We start from the raw sequence: 26,064 nt of genomic DNA, 5'->3' as shown, positions 1-26,064 counted from the left end.
GGTCTGCCATTTATTACCTTTAAGGCTTGGACAAATCCTGTATCACTCAAGGTCTAAATAGCTTCATATGTGAATGAAAATAAGATTGGAAATCTTACAAGGAACTTTTAACCCTTACAAAATTATGTAACTATAATGTTAAGGATTTGTTTCATTCATCCCATTCATATTAAAACATTAAAATTTTGTTTTACTTTAATAAATTAAAGGTACATAAATTCATAAATGACAGTTTTCTAAAAGCATATTTTTTACAGAGGAATATTATGGTTTGTTATTATTTAACATTACAGTTAGGGACACAGTATAAAGTGATGGCAATAGGGTAAATGTAGAAATAGCAAGAATAATGTAATATAAAATACTTAAACTGTTGGTAAACAATTTTATGAGTTGGAGGTGTTGAAACAAACATTATTTTAACATAAAAGCTGGTCAAAGGGGGCCTGGTCCACAGAAGATGTTTATTTGATGTAACAAAACCATACAGTTAGTGTTAAAAGATCCAACCACAAAGAGCAAAAGGAATGAAAAATCTGTACAATGCACATAGAAAAACAAGATGTTTACTGTGACAACTATATATTTCTAAAATAATGCTTCTAAAATTACTCAATTATTGAAATCTATATGAAAACAGAAGGATGTTAATAGCGACAAAGTGCATAAAACCAAACATCAGATTTTGAGCAAATTAACATTACTAGGCAATTTTGCTAACAAAGCATGATTTTTTTTTTTGTTCACAATCTGCTCAAAATACCTTTATACCAACAGGGTGGGCAGAACATTTAGGTTTAATATCAATTACACAATATTAGCATAAACTTCCACAACTACAGATAGGGTATTGTCTTTTGAGCTGGCAAAGTGACTACAGAAACATCAAATCATTTCTCTGAATTGAGAATTTTATCCATAAATGCCACATACCTTCCAGATATATGTATATCTTTCTATATCATGTAAATGGCTTTACCCATTTAAATAATAAATCATACAAGCATTTAAGAATCATTATTATATGATTAACAATGTCATGTTCCAGGTTTAATAATTTCATAGGCCAAAAAAAATTTTTTCTTAAAAACTAGTTTTATAAATGCAGAATATATTGCATGAGTAACTGCTGGTATTTTTTTAAGAAAATATATTGTGCAATTGCGGCTACCATGTACTGCTGGCAAATCATTATTGTTTATGTAAAATGTGAAAAAACTGAGTAAAAATTTTTCAAACTCATCATGATGAAAGGTTACAGCCTTCTTAAAAAAATTATATTGGCATCTTATTAAAAATAATTCGATAAGGGACAAACTCCCTAGCCCAAAATAAATAAATAAAAAGGTGCATTTTAAAAATGATGCTACTGCAATGCAATGGTTTAAATACCGAAGAACTATGAAAATGTGCTGTGTGTGATCTGGCGTTAAAGAACATACTAAAAAAGAGCATTAATGTAAATTAAGTAGAAAGGGGATCAAAATTGAACTAACCGAGTTTGTGCAGTATTTGTAGCCAGGCTTCTAAAATTAGATATAGAAAATATAAATAGACTGCTTTAGGTAATGAGCCACCAGTGTCCAAAAAAAGGAATGAGATTATGAAAAAGCTCAGTTAACTTGATCCAAAGCTCTGAGTAATTCTTCACCCTGCAGTAGGTTTCTGCTGCCTTGTATAGGAGCATTAACTTCACAATCATAACTGGTCAGCTGTGGTAGTCCACTCTCATCCATTGATTGCCCCAGCAGTCTACATGCTAAATCTGAAAAACAAAGAGATATATATCTAAGTATTCATTCATCTAATCAATGAATATTATTAAACAGCAACTATACACTAGGTATTGGGGAAAATAAGGACAGTTAGCTCTAGAAGGATTTTTAATCTGTTAGGCAAAACTACAATTATGTAATCAAGAAAGTACAAACAAGCATTACTGGTGCTATGTCACAACTGTTTAAAAGAACCTTGAAGGCGCAGAGGAGTGACTTAAACCAATTTAGAAAAAGGCATTAAAGTGTACAAATTTCAGCTTCTATTCATTACTGATAGCACACAGACAGATCAAAGATAATTCAGAGTTCCATCTGGAAACTATTACTGATCAAATAAAATGCAACCTTACTTTTTAGTCCTGGTAAGGAATGGAAATCACTCTCACTTGGAGTAAAGCTCCTAAATAAAAGTTTCATATACTTTAATTCTCTTTGTGATATTTAATGGAAGAAAGAGTAAACTAACCAGAGGGTATTAAAATAATTGTCTTTTGCTCCATTCCATTCTGTTCACTAGATTTGCATCCTTTTACACGTTTCCAAGAAAGTGATGTGGTAGTTGCACGATCATCTGGTTGCTGTAATAATGTTCCCTGAAAACAGTAAAATTATTTCAATTTTACTATGTTGAATTTTTTTTTTAAATCACGGACTTTGAAATCAGTATAAATTTGCTAACAATACATAGGCAAGATTCTTAAAGACTGCTCTCAGTTATTTAAATTCTATTTTTTAATACTGCTGTGATGAATTCATTTGCCACTCATATGACAACTACATAAAAATGCTTTCCAGTTAATCTGGTCTGAAAATATCAGTATGGGTTATACTAGCACTGACTGTGTTCTGTGGGTAAGAAGGGAAAGTAACCAAAAGGGAAGAGAAAGAGACTTGGTAATGATACTGGGTGTGGAATGAGGGGAGAACTATACTTACTCTAAGTACATCTCTAGTGTTTGGAATTTTTTGAGACTGTACTCATTAAATGTTTGTACTTTTAAAAAAGAACATGTACAAAGTGAAAGAAACCAACGTGTAACTTCTGAGAATGTAACATTAGTATTTGGAAGATACAAGGAGTTACCTATATATCTAACTCAAAAATAGCACATCAGCTAGAATAGAAAAGCAAACATGCTGTCACACTTACAATTCCTACTGCTTGAAAAAGTGAACCATCATGTTCAATTTTTCGCTTTCTCTGAGCATTCTGCAAAGCTAGTATCTTTGGATTTAGTTCTTCCTCAGGAGCAGTAGTTCTGCAAACAATTTTTTAATAAAAAATATGGTTGTTTTATTTATTTTAAAAATATCCCATTAGCTTTTTAAACAAAATATATAATGCCTATTTTCCAACATTAAGGGATATGTTATACATAAGAGTTTTCCTGATTATACTAAAGTTTATTGCCCTAAAAGTCAAAGCTTATTTTTTAAAACAAAATTTCCTGAACTATTCATTACCCTATTTATAAAACATAAGTGAACAGAACTAAATTGATGTTAAAGAGTTAAATATTGGCCTTTCATTCCATCTAATACATACATATTCTTGGGACTACTGTAATATAAGTTTCACATTTGAATAATGCTTTCACTGTTTATAAAACATTGCATCTTCATTAGTTCATTTTACCTTTGCTCTAGTCCCCAAGATAATACACGTATATAATACATATTTTATAAATGAAAAAATTGAGGCCTGTTAGGTAACTTGCTCTGTTCCTAATTAGCTGCAAATATGGAAGTACACTGTAGGTCTCCTAATACCCACTCTCCTTCCCAGTGATCTTCCCACTAAGCTGTTTTGCCCTCAGTATTGATCTGATTATCAAACTTGAACTATCTGTATCTAAAATTAACAGTAAACAGTAAAGAACTGTTTTATGTGTCAAGTACATCGATTTTGTTATATGTTTTGTCTTTTCAAGAACCAGCTCCCTACCCTGAACCCCAACATAATGATAATAGATCCTTGCTCTGTTCATCTAGTTGAGAATGGCGTATGGTAAGTGAGGTACTACTCTAACTGCTCTCCTACATGTAGTCTTGTTTTGTATTTTTAAAAAATTCTATAAAACCTTCAATATATAGACAGGCATATTTTAATTTTTATGTACATGTTATCTTTATTAAGGATAACTCAGTCTTATCACATAAATATCACCTTAGTAGTAGTACTTTTAATAGTTTATTTTCAATCTTTAAAACTTCAAGTTGTCTGGTTTAATACAGCACTTTGATTTTTTCAAATTACCAAGAGAGGTAGTAAAGAAAAAGCCTCCATCTAGTTCTGAAAGGTAAATTCATTTCTTAAAGTGTTTAGTGCATACTGTATTGGAACTAATGTAAAAAAAAATCATTAATTTGACTAGATGTTTGTTGGACTTTGGTTTTGACAAGTACATACTTATTTAGAAAACTGAAAAATCTCATCTCTGTAACTATAAATTACAGATTATTGCTAATTCTGTTGCTAAGTTCATTCTTTTCTTCATCCAATAACCATTTATAAAGCAAGTACATGTTAGGTACTGAGTTAAATATTAGTAACACTATCATTGCCCAGAGGAGCTCCAAAGTTGGTTGGTGATACAGTAGAAAAGTAATGTAGAATACTTCTTTGTTAAAGTTGCAAGATCTTTTCCAAGTTCCGGGAAAAGGTCTCTACTAGCATTCTAGGTCAAAGTAGTGATGCAGGGCAGGAGAAAAAGCCATAAGCTCTGGCTATGGCAGTGCTTTTTCCTATTGCTATTAATATCTCAGTCTAGGCACTGTGGAGAAGGAATCGTTTCTGTCCCCCACACACCACCCCACTGACTCGTTTTCTCTGACTATAGCCTCACGTTTAAAATACATCAAATCCTATTGCAAATCATACACCAAAATTATAACTTAAAATTTTGGTGGTGTCCATATGTTTGCTCAAGTTAACTCTTCAAAAGCAATGTCATAAAACATGCTTAGATTCCTACTGTACCTCTTAAAAACCTATTTTAATACTTAGGGAATTCCCTGGTGGTCTAAGAATTAAGACTCGGCACACCCAATGGATGTATTTATCAATATATCCATTTCCAACTTTATGGGTTTGATCTCTAGGTCCCACATGCTGCAACCAAGGCCTAGTACAAACCACCCTCCAAAAACCAACCTATTTAATCTGTGATACAGCTAGCGTTCTATAAATAAAAAGGAAAAACAAAACACAATAGTTATAATATGGTTACATATAACTACATAGTTATCTATCTACTATATATATATGTGTATAAATATAGCTGTAACTATACATCCAAAATTTTTAAATGCTTATTAAGTATCTGTATTGAATGCTGAGGACTGAAGACCATAAGTTCAATTTGGAATGGAGAATTATTAATACCCTTAAGTTGGAATGGCTTCCCTGGTGGCTCAGATGGTAAAGAATCTGCCTGCAGTGCAGAAGAGCCGGGTTTGGTCCCTGGTTGGGAGATCCCCTAGAGAAGGAAATGGCTATCCACTCTAGTATTCTTGTCTGGAAAATTCCAGGGACAGAGGAGCCTGGTGGGCTCCAGTCCATGGGGTTGGAAAGAGTTGGACACAACTGGGCAACACACACACACACTTAAGTTGGGACGGCTTTTCTTCAGGTGAGCTTAAAAAGAGCTCAGAGAGGATAGTTAGCTAGTCTGATTTAAGCAATTACAAGAAACTGGGCCAGTTTTTGTACATTTACAGAACTTACTGGCTGGATTTTATTTTTAGAGGTATTAGAAGACTCTCCTACTCCTACATTTAGATAAGTGATATGACTATAAAGTAATACACAAGCTAATTTAGAAACAGTTTGAGTGCTTGTTTTAAGTTCAGAATTCGTGTGTCAATTTTATGTTCCTTAAAGTATAAACATGAAAAAGTTTGCTATGTTTAAAAATAATTTACCATCATACACATTTCCTTAAGAATAATGACCAAAGTATAAGTTTAATGTTACGTATAAATACCTTTGACTCAAAGCGACAGATAACACATTAGGGCTTCTTGGATGAGATTTTTCTGTCTGTTCTATGACTCCTTTTCCTGCTCTGTTGGGTGAGGCTGTCCGACTTCCAGTATCACTATATGGTGTCGTTGTGGCACAAGGAGGTTCTTTAGGTACGTGGGGAGGAGATGGAAATGCAATCAGTATTTTAATGTCTTCCGTACCATCTTTTGTCACTGTTTTCAATTCATCATTGGTGGCGGTGGTAGTGGCGGTGGCTATAGGAGGTTCTTGCATTTGAGTGGGCTGGAATACTGTATTTGTGCTTGCACTTTGAGGACTTGTAGAACTGTTTTCCAGTGGTGACAACTGATCAAAGGAACGTAACTGGAAGTCATCATCCATTGGGATATAAGGAGCTAACATCTCCAAGTCTAAATCAGTGTCCTTTAAAACAAGATACATGAGTTTTTACAATGGCCATACCTTATGAAGCAAAAACAAGTTAAACCCACAGCCACTTGAGAATAAAAATTAATAAATAAATTTTAATAGAAAATATATATAATAAACAAGTTTATATACCTGAGTGGAAAATGGATTCTTTGCTTCTGTATCTTCAGCAAAAAGTTTCTCTACCAATTCCAACTTGAATTCATTGACCATATCACTATCCACATCAAAACAATATTCACTGGGACTGTTAGGCTGTAAAAAGAATTAATATATTTTACTTTTCTCTGAGGAAGCTTGGATAAATGTTTTGCTAGTTGTTAGAATTTGCAAACCTCATCTCAGAGAATATACAACAGAACTCTTCTCTTCTATCAAATTATCTAACTAGTGAGAAATTAAAATTTTGAACTTACACTTATAATTTTGTCAATATATCCATTTCTAACTGTACATAACATCATTTATAAAATTAAAAGATGTGTTTATCTGCTTATTCTAAAGAATAAAACTCACCTAATAGTTCAACACCCAATGGTACCTAGCTGGCCAATAACTAGATGATACACTCACTGGAATCTAGCTGTGTACTGAGGCCATGTTGCTATAGTGATCTACCTAAAAATCGCACAGCAAATCTGGGGGGTGAGGTAGGGACAGGGCTGCAGACTGAAGTTCTTAACTTGTATTCACCTTAATGAATGTAGTACTAGTTTAGTTTTCAGCAAAAATTCTAACCAAAAAATGACAGCTGCCTATTCTAAGCATAAACTTTTGCCTTCCTCGTCTTAACATTTTTGTTAGATTTATTTTGGTTGGATTAGAAACAAAATGATTCCTTTTTTGCGCTAGACGAAACTGAGCCTCCAGCGAATAGATACATTCTCTGGAAGACTATGACATGTCAGATCTCCTACTTTTTTAGCTTGCCAGTTTGAATGAATAAATATTTAATGTAAAATAATGTTATCACTTTTTAAGGCTTAATTGAGCCTCACTTATAAACTCATAATACTCAAATATGAGTAGTCCCCATCCATGAGCATGTTTTTAGACATAAGAAGCTCTGAAATCAAGTATGTCTAGATTGGGATATAGAGCCCTATTTGATACTGTCAGTCTTGGCCCAGCTAGCCCTTAAAGATTGTTTTTATATGAGAAAACTAATATCAAGACAGAACTTAAATTTAATGTAAAGTTTTTACTCTGGGTAAGACTTGGCATTTTCATGTAATACTTACACAGAATGTCAATACAGTGATGGAAATTGTACTAAACTGGGCAAAGCCCTTTGCTACTGGATAATTCTCCAACTCAAAGGGTAATATGAATGGGCTTGGAGCAGTCATAAGCACACAGTATTGCCCTCTGTGGATGTCTAAATTCAAGACTTTTATTGTCCTACTGATATTAAATACACAGAGGAGCAATGTATGTTTTACCTTTTGCCTTATGTTAAGGCATCTCCTTCCCACATTCCTGATTGTTTTTGAGCCTGAAACATGGGACTGAGGTCAAAGTTAGGCAGAGCTTTTGCAGTAATTTTAAAAGTGCTAAAAGTCACACAAACAAAACTATGACATGTGGTTCAAATTTACAAATACATCCCCAAACATTAAAATCTATAAGTTATCCTTTTCTAATTATATTATGACACCTACCTCAGGTGAACTTTGTCTGGTGCTTCCATCAGAAGGACTAGCTGGCTGATCTTGAATCTGGGGCATGGTGAAAGAAAGTTCCAGTGACTCTGGATTTGGTTCTAACTTTAATGCAACTTCTTGGTTGAGTGCAGGGTCGGCACTACTTCTAAGCGGCTTTGGAGTTTCAGAGGCAGGTAATGGAGACATTGCCAAATTTATATTCTGCAGTTTCTCATTAGATGAGGGGAGCATTACATCATTATACAATGGAACTTCCTCAAGTTGTTGGTCATCAGTCTCTGTGTCTGTAGGGGAAAGATTACCTAGATTTTAACATATACAGAAATTTATGTCCCCTCTTACAAAAGGTTTGTCTAGTTGACTTAAGTAATAAAAATGTTACCAAATTTTACTTAATCTAAAAGTCTGCAGATACTATGGTATAACTCTAAGTCTGAGTTATCCTACCAATCCACTATTGACAACTTCTGTAATCTATAGCATAAAAACCCCTGCATTCCAACCTTCTCATACCTTGTATTTATTAAAGTTTAACCTAGTTTGAAATTAGTTTTCTTTCTCAATATCTGATATTATGGTACAACGCCTTATTCTTCAGCTCAACTTATGGCTGCTGCATATAACTGCCCACTTGTGCAGAAGACATGGCAGCAGGGTACAGAAAAAGAGCAGCTGGGAGCAATCAGAAGTGGGAAGGAGAGACGCCCTAAAAGCACTGTGGAGCACAGTCTCCAAATCACAGGGCCAAAGGCCACAATGTCCAAATGATCATCAACAACAAATGGTAAAGTTTAGGCAATTAACAAAATAACTAAAGACCCACCATTGCTGCCAAAATCTAAAGATATGATTGTGTCTCCAGCAGCTGGTGCCAGCAAAGTTAAAGCATCAGGCTCCTTCTTAAGTTTATCAAAGAGACTGCTTGTATCTTCTGATTCAACTTTGGTGAATAGCTGAGTCATTTTCATGTCTGAAGATTCAACTGGTTTGAGGACACATTCTGTTTGTTGAAGGGAGAAAATCAAGTCGTGCTGAATAATACCACTGTCAAAAAAGAGAGATTAGTAATTCTTAAATGAGAACTTGACACAATGTTGGAGGAGGAGGACTCTGAAATGTCTCTCAAAAAAATTCAAAATTCTGCTTTATGGAATGATGCCTTAAAATCTCTCTCATGCCTACCTGGTCATGTTCAGGGTTTAAAATCCAAAATATGAAATAAAGACCTATTAAAATTCACAATACAAGATAATTCAAATATTTGATTAATTTCAGTTAAGAAACTTCAGCTATCCCTTTGAGAAGACTGGTGGTAACAAAGAAATGTAATAGTCAAGTACATGTAGGACAATAAACAGATCTTTTGTGCCAACATGGAATGAAATTAACATAGAACTCTTGGACACTAATATATGAAGCATGATCTAAGGATGGTCCTAGAATATTAAGCTATAAAGATAAATGACGAAGGTCCTTCTCTGAGGGGCACTGTTTTTCCTTTGGTGGTAAGAAAATGGTCTGTGATACCACCTATAGGATAGAGTTGAAGAGGGATGATGAACAACAGCTCCATCTTCATGTTTCGCTTAATTTTGTTGTTGTTTAGTTGCCAAGTTATGTCCAACCCTTTTGCAACCCAATGGACTATAGTCCACCAGGTTCCTCTATCCATGGGATTTCCCAGAAAAAAGAATCCTGGAGTGGATTGCCATTTCCTTTTCCAGGGGATGTTCCTGACCCAGGGATCAGACTAGGGTCTCCTGCATCCGCAAGCGGATTCTTTACCACTGAACCACTGCTGCTTTAATCAACAAACTTTACGTGTTTACTAAGTAAACTAAGGATTCAAACAGTTCAAAATATCTAACCCTTGCCTTAGGCAGTGTAAAACCCAATGTGAAAGTAGTTGTGCAAACAATTAAAATACAAAGTGATAATTGCTAAAATGGAGGTGGTTTGTGTCACAGAGGTCAACAAGCTGAAATTTGATAGCCACAATATTCACAAGCCAGTCCGCTGAGAAGAGTTTATGAATACACAAGAGTCATGTGTCTCATCATACAGCCTTTTACAGTAATCTCACAAATAACTTCACTTAATCCTCATTTTAACCTTTTGAGGTAAGTTTTATCATCTCTCCTAAATGGATGAAATTCAGAGAAATGAGATTTCCCCAAGTCATGGAACTAATGAGGGACAAAGCTATGACACAAACCTAACTATTCCAGGACCAGAAGTCTTTTTATAAAAATAATATAGTTAGCTTGAGATAGTTTATGATGATAGCTGTATGACTAGAACAAACAAATCCATCAGAGATGTGGTATTTTTTCAAGGTCTTTTTTCAAATGGGAGTAAAAAGGATGGGGATGACTAGCTACTGATGGTAATTAGTGGAATCAGTGAAAGATAGCTGGCCTAGAAACTCAGGTCAGAATACTGAAAACTGTAATTGGGTAGAAATGTGAAAATAAAATTCAGTTATCATTTATAATCTTTTCTATAAAAGAAAAGAGCATTCAAAGACTTACTACTTGCTGCCCCCAAATATTTATTTTCCAAGCTTACCTCACAACGTAATTTACACATACAATGCACTGGGGCTGAGAGTTCTTAGTGTTATATATGACAGTTGCTTGAGTTTCAATCCAGACATATCCACCTCTTTTGGCAAGCATTCTGTACTGTCCTGTTGTGACTTGTCCTTTAGTAAACACTAGGAGTGAAAAGGAAAAAAGTGTCACGTAGAGAAAATAACTTCAAATTTTCGACTGAATGAATAAATGCAGAATGTTGATCATTGTTTTAGAAAAAAGGAGAAATGTTTAATCAGTTGTACCTGTTTAAAAAACAGTGAAAACACTCCAGGATAGCTGAAAAAGTACCTATTCCATTCTTCTAATCCCCCATCTACTTCTGCTTTATTGACTATGCCAAAGCCTTTGACTGTGTCGATCACAAATAAACTGTGGAAAATTCTGAAAGAGATGGGAATACCAGACCACCTGACCTGCCTCTTGAGAAACCTATATGCAGGTGAGGAAGCAACAGTTAGAACCGGACATGGAACAACAGACTGGTTCCAAATAGGAAAAGGAGTACGTCAAGGCTGTATATTGTCACCCTGCTTATTTAACTTCTATGCAGAATACATCATGAGAAACATTGGGCTGGAAGAAGCACAAGCTGGAATGAAGATTGTCGGGAGAAATATCAGTAACCTCAGATATGCAGATGACACCACCCTTATGGCAGAAAGTGAAGAGGAACTACAAAGCCTCTTGATGAAAGTTAAAGTGGAGAGTGAAAAAGCTGGCTTAAAGCTCAACATTCAGAAAACTAAGATCATGGCATCTGGTCCCATCACTTCATGGCAAGTAGATGGGGAAACAGTGGAAACAGTGTCAGACTTTATTTTGGGGGGCTCCATAATCACTGCAGATGATGACTTCAGCCATGAAATTAAAAGACGCTTACTCCTTGGAAGAAAAGTTATGACCAACCTAGACAGCATATTAAAAAGCAGAGACATCACTTTGGCAAAAAAAGTCCGTCTAGTCAAGGCTATGGTTTTTCCCGTGGTCATGTATGGATGTGAGAGTTGGACTATGAAGAAAGCTGAGTGCCAAAGAATTGATGCTCTTGAACTGTGGTGTTGGAGAAGACTCTTTGAGAGTCCCTTGGACTGCAAGGAGATCCAACTAGTCCGTTCTAAAGCAGATCAGCCCTGGGATTTCTTTGGAAGGAATGATGGTAAAGCTGAAACTCCAGTATTTGGCCACCTCATGCGAAGAGTTGACTCATTGGAAAAGACTGTGATTCTGGGAGGGATTGGGGGCAGGAAGAGAAGGGGACGACAGAGGATGAGATGGCTGGATGGTATCACGGACTCGATGGACGTGAGTCTGAGTGAACTCTGAGAGTTGGTGATGGACAGGGAGGCCTGGCATGCTGTGATTCATGGGGTTGCAAAGAGTCGGACACGACTGAGCAACTGAAGTGAACTGAACTGAATCCCCCAAATAAACTCCTTTCTTGCCAACCTTCACTTTAAATTAAGATGAAAGCCAGGAATGAAGGACAGCAGTGACTAAAACTCCTTTAACAACTTACATGTTGAAAATATCAGAAATATTAAAGAATGAATAACTCTTAATTCTACTGAGAACATTCAAGAAAGTGGCACTGCTACCAGTTCCTTAAATTCCTGCTATAGTTTCCAGAGAAGCAAAGATGCTTCAAATAGTTGTGCTAGCATATTTGAATTTCAACTGGTATCATGCTTAAGTCTTCTGGCAATGTAGGTAATCTTAATTATTGAGTTGGAAGAAAGTACTAGATAAACATGATGATATTATCATGAGTATTGAGACCCTGACTGCAGACTTAGGCCCATTCTATAGTTCAAGGCTAATCATGCTAACTCAGTTACATTCAGGCATCCTCAATCACGTTGGGAAGTCATATTTAGGAACAAATTAAACAGGCAAGTGAGAAATTCCAAAGTTTTACTTATCATGCGATCCTTGGATAACATATGAGTAAAACTGAGAATTACATCTTATGTCAAGGGTACTTATTTCTACTAACTGTGCATGATGTTGATCATATTCACATTCATTAATCCGTTGAACATTTACTGAGTGCCTTCTTTGTGTTAACCGTTCTGAATACTTAGGCATGAGTTCTGAAAATGATGCTATAATATTCTATATTTTTTTGTCCTTGTAAAATGCCAGGGTAGTTTTATAAATTATCAAATGATTCTGCTTTAACAGGTATTAGTTATAACAAATATGAAACAAAGATTTAATGATCTAGATAACTTAAGAAGAGGTTTATTCAAATGTTTGGTCTAGGAAGATTTGGTTAACCAAAAGGTCAGATATACAACCAAACAGTAGAAACTGCAACAGTTAAATAATTAGAATGTCTATACTTACTATCATGATGAGTTTTGGTCAGATGGTCAGAGTCCAAGGCATGATAATATTCATAAATTGAGCGGCCCAAAAGTTCTTCTGGCTCATATCCCATCAATTCTGTAATTCTGTTAAGTAAAAAATATAAGTAAGAATAAAACTGACATTAACTAACTAATGAATAAAACTTTGCTTCTTCAGAGTATCGGATATGCATTAACCTTATGGACAATTGAATTTTCAAAAATAAAGAGCATTCTTCTTTGTTTAAATAAACTTATACCTCACTTTTAGTAACTCTACAGATACTAAATGCAGCACCATGCATTCCTTTAAGCTCCAAGGGTTCACCCTGCTGCTTAACCCTTATATCGCCTTCACCCAAACTTGTTACCTACTTTTATCCTATTTTATTGTACATACTTTTGGTAATAGGATAATTAATATAATAAATAGTTATGAAGGACTGCTAAATTAAATGATAAAAGCTTCAAAGTTAATGTTATTTAATTTAAAATATAGACTAAACCAGTAATATTATTCTTGCCATAAAACCAGATTCTTTTTGTGTGTGTATGTATAAAATCAGATTCTTTATGTGATAGTTCTCCTCGGCAAGGCTTCACACCTTGGGGGATCAATACCTATGATAAAATTTTAATATGGGAGCTAAATAAATTCTTATTATGTTGGTTTGGAAAGATGCTCTTGTACTTATTTTGAAATTACAAAAAATTTTAGAAATTCATTTTATATGAAACAGTGATATCAAACTGAAAATGAACTAGGAAGTAATTCAGTTCCATTCTGCTCCTTAGCAATTCGGTTAGGACACAGACTATATTTTATGCATCTCTCTAACCACAGTCGGAAATGGAACCCATTTCATAAGAAATAGTATCATGCTAACAGAAATACTCTCTCCTCTTCTGGGAGTAAAAGATGAGTTAAGTTCTTTGATTTCTCAGGCTTTAGAATTCAAAGGACTTTCTAACTGAAGTTCAAGGAAAAGTTATGTAATATACTGTATACAAAAATATAAAAAACCAACTAACTCTAGAAAACACACAGGGGAGGTATCTTCATCCTAAAAAATGTATAAAAGTAATACTGTTTGTTGTCACACCTTAAAGAAAGATCTGCCATAGTTTATTCCAAAATAAATAAATAAATAAATAGCTTATTTGTAAACAAACAAACAAACAAACAAACCAAAAACTCAACCTTGGACTGCAAGGAGATCCAACCAGTCCATCCTAAAGGAGATCAGTCCTGAATATTCATCGGAAGGACTGATACTGAAGCTGAAATTCCAATACTTTGGCCACCTGATGCAAAGATTTGAAAAGACCCTGATGCTGGGAAAGATTGAAGGCAGAAGGAGAAGGGGATGACAGAGGATGAGATAGCTGGATGGCATTACTGACTCAATGGACATGAGTCTGAGTAAACTCGAGTTGGCAATGGACAGGGAGGCCTGGTGTGCTGCAGTCCATGGGGTCACAAGGAGTCGGACACACTAAGTGACTGAACTGAACTGAAACCAAACTAAGCCAAAATCCAAAATTGTTTACTAAGGGCTATCTCTAAACACCACTCCAGTACTCTTGCCTGGAGAATCCCATGGTCAGAGGAGCCTGTTGGGCTACAGTCCATGGGGTGGCTAAGAGTCGGACACGACTGAGCGACTTCACTTCCACTTTTCACTTTCATGCACTGGAGAAGGAAATGGCAACCCACTCCAGTGTTCTTGCCTGGAGAATTCCAGGGACAGGGGAGCCTGGTGGGCTGCTGTCTATGGGGTCGCACAGAGTCGGACACGACTTAAGCGACTTAGCAGCAGCAGCAGCATCTCTAAACACATCAACACTAGGTGGCAGCATTACAAGGAAACCTTAAAAAATAATAATAATAAATCACAACAGTCCTAATTATGCTTTAAAAGTGAAGTCACTCAGTTGTGTCCGATTCTTTGCAGTCCCATGGACTGTAGCCTACCATGCTCCTCCGTCCAATGGGATTTTCCAGGCAAGAGTACTGGAGTGGGTTGCCATTTCCTTCTCAAGGGGATCTTCCTGACCCAGGGATTGAACCCAGGTCTCCCACATTACAGGCAGACGCTTTACCATATGAGCCACCAATATAATTTTAATTGGTCTTATATGGGTTATATATTTTTAAAAATTCTCATGGAATTAAAATTTTTTCATTATTTAAACCTTTATATTCTCATATGTGCCTGGCACTGTTGTAGATGTGAAAATGCAAAGGCAAAAACTCAACCTATAGTGAATTTTCTGGTGCAATTAGCCATACTACTAAAAGAAATTATGTGGCAGGTGCAGTGATAGTAATACTGCAGGAATCAGAGGAACCACCCCTGTCCATGATAAGGAATCATGGGGATGAGGGACAGGTTCTTTTAGGAGACTTATGAGTTGAGTATAGAAGAGAGTCAAGAGAGAGTAAATTATTTGGGGAAGAAAGTACACTACAAGCAAAGACAGAGATACGAAAATGCTTGACATTGTACAGGCAGGCTAGTTGGGAGGTGAGGCTGGAGAAGCAGGCAAGAGAATCGGATTAATGAGCGCTTTTGTATATCATGTTAAGGAGCTTTGATTTAATCAGATGTCAATCAGTGCTTCTCAATCTGAGTTGAGGTACCTTTATCACTAAGGGACAATGTATGTCAAAATATAACAACATGGTTTCCTAGAAGGTCAATTTTATTCATATTTGAGGGAAAAAGGTAAAGTTAATTTAACGTTAGCTTTTTGTACCAAAAGGGGGAGGAGTGATCAAGAAAATTTAACCAAAAAGTGTTTTTAATGGACTATAAACCTGTAATCTAAAGCAACTATGCAGTACACAATTCATTTTTTCTAAGTATCATGGGACAGGAACTATTTAATATTAAACTTCATTAGGAGATCAGCCCTGGGATTTCTTTGGAAGGAATGATGCTAAAGCTGAAACTCCAGTACTTTGGCCACCTCATGCGAAGAGTTGACTCATTGGAAAAGACTCTGATGCTGGGAGGGATTGGGGGCAGGAGGAGAAGGGGACGACAGAGGATGAGATGGCTGGATGGCATCACTGACTCGATGGATGTGAGTCTGAGTGAACCCTGGGAGTTGGTGATGGACAGGGAGGCCTGGCGTGCTGCGATTCATGGGGTCACAAAGAGTCAGACACGACTGAGAGACTGAACTGAACCTCACTACATCATTGTGCCACAAACAGTAGCTACTCAAATGTTTGAATGATTACAAGTGGAAATTAGGACAATAAATAATAGTCATTTGTGGGATATTTTGGATGTAAGAAGTCTGATATGTTAGAATTCCTCAATACTGAGCAAAATTTTTTCTACATTGGTTCTTAATGGGTATAGCTGTGAGAAGTTCTAGAAGGCAAATTTTTCCAAAATTTTTCCCATGTTGGTTCTTAACGGGTATAACTGTGAGAAGTTCTAGAAGGAGTAACCAGAAAACATCTATCTCCTGGTCAGACTCAAAATCTTACTTGGTTGGTCTCTAAGCAGGCTGCTTTTAGCTCTCTATCACAACCATTTGGATAACTTTCTGATATAATCAGAAGGACAATGTCACTCCCTTTCATTATAATTCTAACTCCATCACTTTCCTTTCTTCCCAACCCACCCCTATACTTTATATACTGAGTTCAAAAACGTAAAAATAGTTCCTAAAGAAGGATTGGCATATCTGTTCTATCATGCATTGATATAAATACTGGCACCAAACACGATAAAATATCTCTTGGCATTTCTGTCTTTGTTTCTTCAAGTTAACCCCAGTGGTAAAGCAGTCACTATGTGCACTAGGCTCTCAACAAACTCTCATAATCCTTACCACAGCCTTTTGAAGCATGGCCCTTATTTAACAGATAAGGAAGATGAGATTTAGAACAGCTAAGTTCTAACACCCAGGCCACACTATAAGTACCAGGACCACAAGCCAAGATTGAATCAAGAATGATGTGATTCCAAAGCCAGTGCTTTCTCACTTTTCCCGTCCAGTAGGATAGGGCTTAAGATCAATTTTCTCGTATAACGTTCAATTTTAAAATAATACAAATACATGTATTATACTGTGACAAACTGATGCTCAAAGCAAAGTAGAAATGTGTCTAAGATCATCTGGATATAGGCAGCAAAGTCAGCATTTAGTAGTCTGGTTACAAAACCTATGCCTTCAGCCAGTATGTTACAGTTTTACAGTAAAAAATGGGACAAGCAAGCAAATAATTTCAAAACAGAAAAAAAGGCTATGACAGACCACATATAAGGAACAGTAGCTTTTTAAAGAAACAAGGAAAGCTCTACAAGTAGATGCGGTGAGTGACTCTTAGAAGCTAAGTTTGTGTTTGGAGTTAAGAAAACTATCACTGTACTAAGACAACAAAATAGCATGTGGAGTTCTCTGGAAGTAGGGTATTAAGGGCCACATCAGAAGGGTCTTCCCATCCTCCTGATTAATTTGGGAAAATCAGGAATGTCCGTGGTGGTCCAATGGTAAAGAATTCACCATCCAAAGCAGGGGACATGGGTTTGATCCCTGGTCACATCCCACATGCCACAGGGTAACTGAGCCTGCACACCACAACGAGAGAAGGCCGTGCACCACAACAAAGGCCTAGCACGGTCAAAAATAAAATCTCAACAACAACAACAACAAAAAAAATGGGGTAGAAGTCACCAGGGGCCAGATCATAAATATCTTTCCTTGCCATGCTAAGAAGTTTAGATTTATTAAAGAGGTCTATTTTTCTTTCAGATTTTCAAAATGCATGTCTTCTTTTGATAAATAAAAATCTCCCACCCTTCTAATATTTTTTATAAACAAAAGTTTGTGTGTGAAGATGAAGGGAAGCAATGAGGCATTTTTACAAGACATGATCTGATTTTCACATTAGGAAGTTCACTTCTTGGAAACCTGGATGAGACTAAAAGGGCACAAATCTGTTGGCAGAGATGCAGTTAGGAGACTTTAATGGCAACAGTTCAAGCCAAAGGTAATAATGAGCTGAAGAACTCAACGGCACGAAAGCAAGTGGAAGGAGGGAATGGAGGAGACACACATAGTAAATCTATTAAGATTTTGAAACAGAATGTAGATCAGTGAGCAAAAGAAAAGTTAAGGATGACTTTCCAATTTTTGCTGGAGTTATATGTGTTCACTGGTATATTAATCATGATAGGTACTGTAAGAGGAAAAACTTGTTTCTGAAGTTGTTTTGGGATAGGAGTGGTTCAATCAGGTATGGAAATATTTAGTTTATAATACAGAAGAATATGTATCTAGATAAAAATATCAAATTGGCAATTAAATGGAAATAGATATGGATAGAAATCTGCAAAACAGCACCATCAGCAAGGATAAAGCTGCTCAGGAAAAATACGTAGGATGAAGAGACAACCAAAGGCTTTCCTTTCTAGTCCACAACCAGAAGTAATCCTTCCTCAAATTATGTATTGTATGTCTCTGAAATATATTTTTTTCTTTAAATAAATTAGAACACCTAAAGGAAAAAAAAAACCTCATCTTAATAATCACTGGATAGCACCTGCTACAGTAAGTACACAGTAAATGTTCAATAAATGTGGTTGAATTAATCTGTAAAGTTAATCTTACTATATTCTAGGATGTATAATTGTACTCAATTTAAGTGGAAGGAAGCCTGCACACCACAGCTAGAGAACTAGATTTATTAAAGAGGTCTATTTTTCTTTCAGCTTTCAGTCTTTACTGTAGTCAACAGTTAAAACAATTCTGTGGACTAATTAAAAATTTCAAGTTATATTTTATTTCACTTACCTTTCATCACAATAAGAAAATTTCATATCCAGACTGTGACGACTGAGAAAAGTCTTGCTGTCTAAAGGAATTTCAATATTTGATGGATGAGGAATGGGTTCACAAATCAGCACCAAGCATGTCATCGGTGGTTTCTTATACCCACACTGAGATTGGTTACTGTTGGTATCGTATACATGAATATGGCCTGTGCAGTGAAGTACCTGAGTATGAAGAAAAACAAAACAGTTTTTTAAAAAACTTATGCTAGTAAAAAACAAAATGCAGAGACAGTTGAGTCTAACATGGCAAGTAAGCTTTGATAAAATTTACTATCATTAGTAGATCACTATATTTTTGAAAATCAGTGTTTTCTCTACACTACCACCCATGACCTACTCTTCAGGTACCATAAGATTAGTCTTTGAAAAAATTTCCCTTCGTACAAATCTGAGCTTGTTTTTATCTGGCCACTATACCTGTTTGATGGTTATTTCTTGCTCTGATGACGATGTTTCAAAACTGAGCAAAGAAATGATACAACAATGAATAAAATATTAATGTTAGCAAGATTCAAACACTGGGTGGCTGGCAAAGCTGAATGTCCACATAACTTAAGTTCATGCCTCTTAACTGATGAATTACTAAACTTTTTGGATATCAAATCTATAAACACAAAGGAACAATAAGTTTTCCCTCACAGTTCTAATGTTGTCTTACTACTAGTAATGTGAAGATGCATTAATTTATCTAGGAATCAGCTGTAGTCACAGATAATTTTTATACTTACTTTCCATGTTGCAGATTTTATGTTCATAGTTCTCCCCCGGCTAGTTAGGGTACACTTCATTCTGAGAAAAAAGCTCCGCTGTGTATTTTGCTCTTTACCCTTTTTTACAAGGCCTAATGAAAACATGAAATAAAGTTTAAAAACATAATTAAATATACAAATGTGTTACAGAAGAAGTAGCACAGTGCCCAGTACCTAGGTGCTATTCAATGGAAAGTCTCAATATGAGAACAATGCTTCACACCTGCTTTGCTCACTCCAATATATCCAAGGGATTTAACACACTTGTAGTAAGTAACGGGTTCACAATAGCAGTGATTCCCTGAGATGGTGCGATGAGAATAACACTTAATCATTTCACATTCAAGCCAATAGAGTTGGTCAGATTACAAAGAAATATAAACACAGTATGAATTTGCTCCCTAACTGTGTTATCAGTGTATAAAGCACACCTCCCCCACCCCCGCCAAAAAAGAACTTAAGCAAACTCCTCCAAATGTGTTAGCTCAACTTATAACAAACATTCTGTATATTTATAGAACTTTTCAAATATAAAATTTCTTTTTAATACCAAATAACATCTTTATATATCTGATTTTTCTAAAATTTTCCTGTAAAGCAAGGAGGAAATTGCAAAGAGGAAATCTCTACTTTGTTACTAGGGGAAAAAAACATATTGAATGACTTTTCAAAGCAAAGTTAGAATTAAACAACCTGAAGTGTGTTTACTCCCATTCTAAGCCTCAATAACTAATAAAATGAGATTACACTCAACTAACAAAGAGCAACTTCATTTCTTCTCTTCATTGATCAGTCTGATTCAAGCCAAATACTTCATTCAAGTATTCATTATTCAGGATATTGACTGGATATTTCAGGCAATATAAAGATGAACAAGACACAATGCCTGTCCTGAAGAAGTTAAAAATTGAGTAGATGTAGTGAGGTCAGTGACAACAACACAATGCAAAGTAAATGCTCAAGACTTACAAGAACACTTTGAAAAAGAACAAAGAGAGATCAGGAGATAACTTTAAGTCAAGGGGAAATCAAAAACTCCTTCTCAGAAAAAGAGATGTTAGAATTTCAGTAAGTAGAGATGAGTAACAACATTTGGGCAAAAGGAAGAGTGAAAAACATAGAGGTGAGGAAAAACATCACACATTTGGGAACAGTGTGCATAATTCAGTTTGACTCTAATATAAAGTACATACAGAAGAGTAATCAGACAAAGTTAGAAGGGATGGTTAGGGCTATAACTAGAGAGGGCCATGGGTGCCACAATTAGATCAGTCTTTAGTATACAAATGCAGCTTCCAAAAATTTTTGAGTTGGGAAGCACAATAGCAACCTAAGGAACATTAATATAGCAGCAAAATATGTATGTTAGAATAATGATGGTAACGAGGGGCTGAGCAGCAGGCAGTAGAAGTGAAAAAAAGGGTGACAAAAGACAAATGAAGAGGTAAAATCTATAAAAACTTGGAAGATTAATGGAAATAAGGGAAAAGAGAACTTATAAAAAAAGGTCTGGAGATTTTAAGGCTAGTATATTGAAAGTGTCAAGTCAAAAAGAGTAAATTTAGGCTTGCATAGCTAGAAATACTGGACTCTTGAGAAAGAAGAGTTCTAGTTCATACTTGGAATTATGGAACATAGGCAAGTTGGGACAGTCTTGGTGCTGATAACAAGTTATTCAGGTTTACTTATTTTTTTTTTCTTTTTTTTTTTTTTAATTTTAGTTTTTATTTTTTAAATTTTAAAATCTTTAATTCTTACATGCATTCCCAAACATGAACCCCCCTCCCACCTCCCTCCCCATAACAACTTTCTGGGTCATCCCCATGCACCAGCCCCAAGCATGCTGCATCCTGCGTCAGACATTCTAACATGTATACTATCATGTGAATTGAATCGCCAGTCTATGTCAGGTTTACTTAAATAGGACTGAATTTGCCCTCCCTAGAAGCAATTGAAAGTGAATGTTAAGATGCAATAAGAACCATAATGGCCTTGGGTGATGGTATAGGAGTGTGTGTATGGGGGGCGGGGAAGGGGTCCTTGTGGTAGCAGCAGACATCCACATGTAAAGCCTCTGAGGTATTTTCAGTCCTTCATAATCTAAACTTGAATTAGACTGCCCGATGGAAACCTAAAGCCTTTGAACTGGGACATGAAGATAAATTTAACACTAAGGTAAGTGAACACTACTAACATTTTCTTAATAAAATTTTAAACAACTAAGTTTTCAGCTCTATAAAAATAAATACTTTATAATAATTTAATGAACTCTAAATTCTATTTAGAATTTAAATGAAATAGGACTATGCTGTATAAACATACCATAGGCTCTTAGTGTATCCTTAAAATGTACTGTATTGTAGCAGCCCTACTTTGCTAAAAGTGAAAATCTGCATTTTTGTTTCCCAACAAAATATCAGAAATTCACTAACCACCATTAGGAATTATTTTTTTTAAGTTCATAATTTAAATCACAAATCTATTACAATAAGAGTAGTACATGTGCTTTAACAAAAGCACCTGGTTAAAAACATACATCTAAGCTCTAATAAGTAGACTAGATTGGATTTAGAATAATGTATTAGCATCATCACCAAACCAAAATAAGACTTCCAAATATCTATGCATTTATAGTCTAGACCAAGGGAAGCACTGAGCTGCCAATACAAACGTCAAAGTATAAACACTGGAAGTTATATATTAAACTCATCAGCAGTCCACTTAGGTCCTTGCTCAGAGTATATTTACTCCTCCTTTACACAAAATTCTAAGAAGTATGCATTTGCTTTTCCAAGTTCACAGTAAACACACAACATGAAATTAAAAAACAGAAGGGGCTCCGAGGTAAGAAATGGCAGTAGGAATGCATTGAGAGTTGGTGAATATGGAAAGAGCTCTAAAGTACTAAGGAGTATAGACTTGAACCAGTCTACCTTAGTTAACCCTCACTGTGCTAACCAAATAATCTTTGGCAAGTTAGCCAGTAACTCTGTAACTCAGTTTTCTCAGTAGAACAGAAATTGTAACTTCATAAGGTTTTTAAAGGAGTAAAAGCATATAAAATGCAGAAAACAGTGTCCTAGTGCCGATAATCTCCAGTAAAGGTTAACTTTTAGTAGAAATGAGATGTGGTTAGAACGGACACCATAAAAGATCACTGACAAAGAATAATCAATGAGGTTTACTGTAGAAACAGACAAACATATGCTTAAATGGGAGAGCTGCAAAGAACAACTGCAGAGCACAGAGACAAATTTTCAGTGTGGTAACTTTGAGTCATGAAAGAAAGATCAAATTATGATCCATATACTCTGCTTAACAAGGCACACTTATGAAAAGACTTTATTTGTTAAGATTTGTAATGCACAAAGTACCTTTTTCCCAAATCTTGAAACATTTGATTATTTTTAACAATTCATTCCTAAAAGTTAAAGGTCCTAGTAGATCTTTTTTAAAGAGATGGGAATACCAGATCATCTTACCTGTCTCCTGAGAAACCTGTATGCAGGTCAAGAAGCAAGTTAGAACCTTACATGGAAGAACTGACTGGTTCAAAATTGGGAAAGGAATACCTCAAGGCTGTATACTGTCACCCTATTTATTTAACTTATATGCAGAGTACATCATGTGAAATGCCAGGCTTGATGAATCACAAACTGGAATCAAGATTGCTGGGAGAAATATCAACAACCTCAGATATGTAGATGATACTACTCTAATGGCAGAAAGTGAAGAAGAACTAAAGAGACTCTTGATGAGGGTGAAAGAGGAAAATGAAAAGGCTGGCTTAAAAACTCTACATTCTAAAAATTAAGATCATGGCATCCAGTCCCATCACTTCATGGCAAATAGAAGGGGAAAGGTAGAAACAGTGACTAACTTTCTCTTATTGGGCTGCAAAATCACTGTGGACGATAACTACAGACATGAAATTAGAAGATGCCTGTTTCTTGGAAGGAAAGCTATGACAAACCTAGACAGCATATTAAAAAGCAAAGACATCACTTTGTCGACCAAAGTCCATATAGTCAAAGCTATGGTTTTTCCAGTAGTCATGTAAAGATGTGAGAGTTGGACCATAAAGAAAGCTGAGTGTCGAAGAATTTATGCTTTTGAACTGTAGTGCTGGAGAAGATTCATGAGAGTCTCTTGGACAGCAAGGAGGTCAAACCAGTCAACCCTAAAGGAAATCAACCCTGAATATTCACTGGAAGGACTAATGCTGAAGCTCCAATACTTTGGCCACCCAATGCGAAGAGCATACTCATTGGAAAAGACTGTGATGCTGGAAAGTATTGAAGGCAGGAGAAGGGGACGACACAGAACAAGATGGTTGGATGGCATCACTGACTCAATGGACATGAGTTGGAGCAAACTCAGGGAGATAGTGAAAGACAATCTGGCATGCTGCAATCCATGGGGTCACAAAGAGTTGGATACGACTTAGCAACTCAACAACAACAACAAAAAATGCAAGGGCATCCATAATATAGTACTCTGTAACTGAACTATATAGTCTTCAATTATTATGAACAATCTAAGGGGTCAAATAAGCAGTTATGTTTTAAAATTTGGTGAGCTTTTTTTTTCTTGGGCATTCAGAAGCTTGAACCCAAACTGGCACCTTAACTTTAATATTAAACTATGTAAAATCCTATTATTTGTATGACTGACTTCCTTGCCTTAATGTTAATATTAAATTAACTTACTTGGTCCTGATTTTTATTTATTTTTCCACTGTATTTTATCAAGTCTTATATCTCTATAATTATTTACAGAATTAGATGGACTTTTTTCAAAACGTAGGTATTTTTATGAAACTCCTAAAAAATAGAATAACATGGATATAACAAAGAACAGAGTAACATTTTATTAAGCATGAAATGAGGTTTTGCCTTAGGTTAGTACAAAATTTTTAAGATTAGTGATAGTATCCAATTAAGTAAAATCACCTGTCAAAATAAATCAAACAAAAAACTTTTCTTCTCACCATTTCTGTGTGTAAGCATTTCTCTCATTTCCTCATGGTCACAAGGATGAGTAAAATCAAACACACTGTGTCCAGTTAGTTCAAACTGTAAAAATAAAAACATTTTAAAAATTAGATCTATAACAAAATCATAAGCACATACAGAACAGCTCTTAATATGTGGGCATTTTACCTGAGTTAATCCCATGTATTTGTTCACATTGTCAGAAATGTAAATCATGTCACCATCATCTGTGAGAACCATAACAAAACCATCCAAGGCCTTCAAATAAAAGCAGTTCATCTGTGCCTTCATTTCATCTTCAATATCCAAATCACCTAAAAAAGGTACAAGAAGAAAAAACGGTTAAAGTTTTACTTAAATAATAGTAATATTCAGATGTTTTTTAAAAGTTTTCCCCAGATACTTTATTTAATACATGTAGCACATATTTTTTTCCATATATTTAAATTTTTTCTTCTGTCATTCTTTTAATACAAAACAGTCAAAGCCAGAGAACAGACACTAAATTTAGATTTGCCAGCTGCTTTTAATGATTATTTAAAGTAATAAAGCAAGGCAAACCACTGAAAAGAGAAGGGTCATGTCACTAAGGTAAGATAAATGTAAGTAGGTAGGTAAGTATGGCAAGAGTAAAAGAGGCGGAGGGAGGCCAATATCTTACCATTCCTGACTGAAGCTTTAAAAGCAGGTAATAAAAAGGATATCATGTTAAAGAAGTGAGAGTATGACCACCTTCTAAAAGTAATTTCCAATTACTTTTGGTTTCTAAATTTTAGACCTATCATGTCCTTGTAAAACAACTCACCAGCATCCAGAAGTTTCCTCACACGCAAATAGCTGATGGTGAGCCTCATAACAGAAGCCTTATCAAGATGCGAGCTTACATTATGGGGGAGTGGCAACTGATGAGCAAGCTCATAAAAAACTTCAGACTCTTTACTTCGACGAGATCTGGCTGCATCTCTAGACTTCTCTTTTCGACGTTCAGAACTTATCCTATTTAACAAAAGAGGAGAGGAAAAAAAGACAGAAATTTAAACGTCAGTTTGCCTTTGCTTGAATAAAATTCATTTTACATTTTTCTGTTTACGATGAAAAGATTAGAAGATGCCATGTAATTGAATAGAGGTTTATCCTACTACATAAATGTATTTTTACAAGACAGCTATACAATTTTTTGGATTACTGTAGACAAAAGGAACTCTCACAAGAAGTCCAAGATAAAGCTTTTTATCTCTCCAAACCAAGTGTTTCCTCCCTGGCACATCAAATTGGAGAGGATGTTTTTGATTTGGCCAAAACCTTACAAGTAGCCTGTATATCTAAGGCTGTAGTTTCACAGCCATTCACAAGTAGTCTTACTTTGGGCTTTCTTACCCTCTCCCCTACCATGCAAGCAATCCAGACTATAAGCTATAGGAATTTACATTAGCATCTATAATCAGCTACTGTTTTCAGGTTGCTTACTCCCTTAGCAGTTCCTTATCTTTACTGACACAAAAGGTACCAAATAAATGCAGGGGTATGGAAAAAAAAAGATGTGGCACGATACTAAAAATTTAAGAGAACAGGCTAAGAAGGATTACTGGTGAAGATGCGTGCACGTGTGCTCAGTTGTGTCCGACTCTTTGTGACCCCATGGACTGGAGCCCAGCAGGC

At 35.6% G+C, this 26,064-nt stretch overlaps 1 protein-coding gene across 2 annotated transcripts in view; it reads right to left on the bottom strand.

The window, feature by feature from the left end:
* Positions 1-445: 445 nt before the first annotated feature.
* The window catches only part of HIF1A (hypoxia inducible factor 1 subunit alpha), a 46,780-nt gene continuing 21,161 nt past the window's right edge, over positions 446-26,064 (bottom strand). Inside the window, exons 2-15 of one of the 2 annotated variants that reach the window (XM_027971913.2) lie at positions 25,211-25,401; positions 24,574-24,719; positions 24,402-24,486; positions 19,391-19,503; positions 18,622-18,824; positions 12,803-12,909; positions 10,428-10,575; positions 8,683-8,903; positions 7,857-8,143; positions 6,328-6,450; positions 5,765-6,189; positions 2,929-3,037; positions 2,245-2,371; positions 446-1,765 (exon numbers count right to left, since the gene is read on the bottom strand). In XM_027971913.2, the coding sequence (XP_027827714.1) occupies positions 1,614-1,765; positions 2,245-2,371; positions 2,929-3,037; positions 5,765-6,189; positions 6,328-6,450; positions 7,857-8,143; positions 8,683-8,903; positions 10,428-10,575; positions 12,803-12,909; positions 18,622-18,824; positions 19,391-19,503; positions 24,402-24,486; positions 24,574-24,719; positions 25,211-25,401 (2,437 nt within the window). In that variant the 3' untranslated portion in view covers positions 446-1,613. Of the gene's footprint in view, positions 2,372-2,928; positions 3,038-5,764; positions 6,190-6,327; positions 6,451-7,856; positions 8,144-8,682; positions 8,904-10,427; positions 10,576-12,802; positions 12,910-18,621; positions 18,825-19,390; positions 19,504-24,401; positions 24,487-24,573; positions 24,720-25,210; positions 25,402-26,064 lie in introns of both variants that reach the window. The other variant, XM_027971915.3, reaches the window with a different exon arrangement.

This window comes from Ovis aries, chromosome 7 (genome assembly GCF_016772045.2).
Source record: "Ovis aries strain OAR_USU_Benz2616 breed Rambouillet chromosome 7, ARS-UI_Ramb_v3.0, whole genome shotgun sequence".
In the NCBI taxonomy this organism is placed as follows: domain Eukaryota; kingdom Metazoa; phylum Chordata; class Mammalia; order Artiodactyla; family Bovidae; genus Ovis; species Ovis aries.
This window is presented reverse-complemented; position numbering and strand designations above follow the sequence as displayed.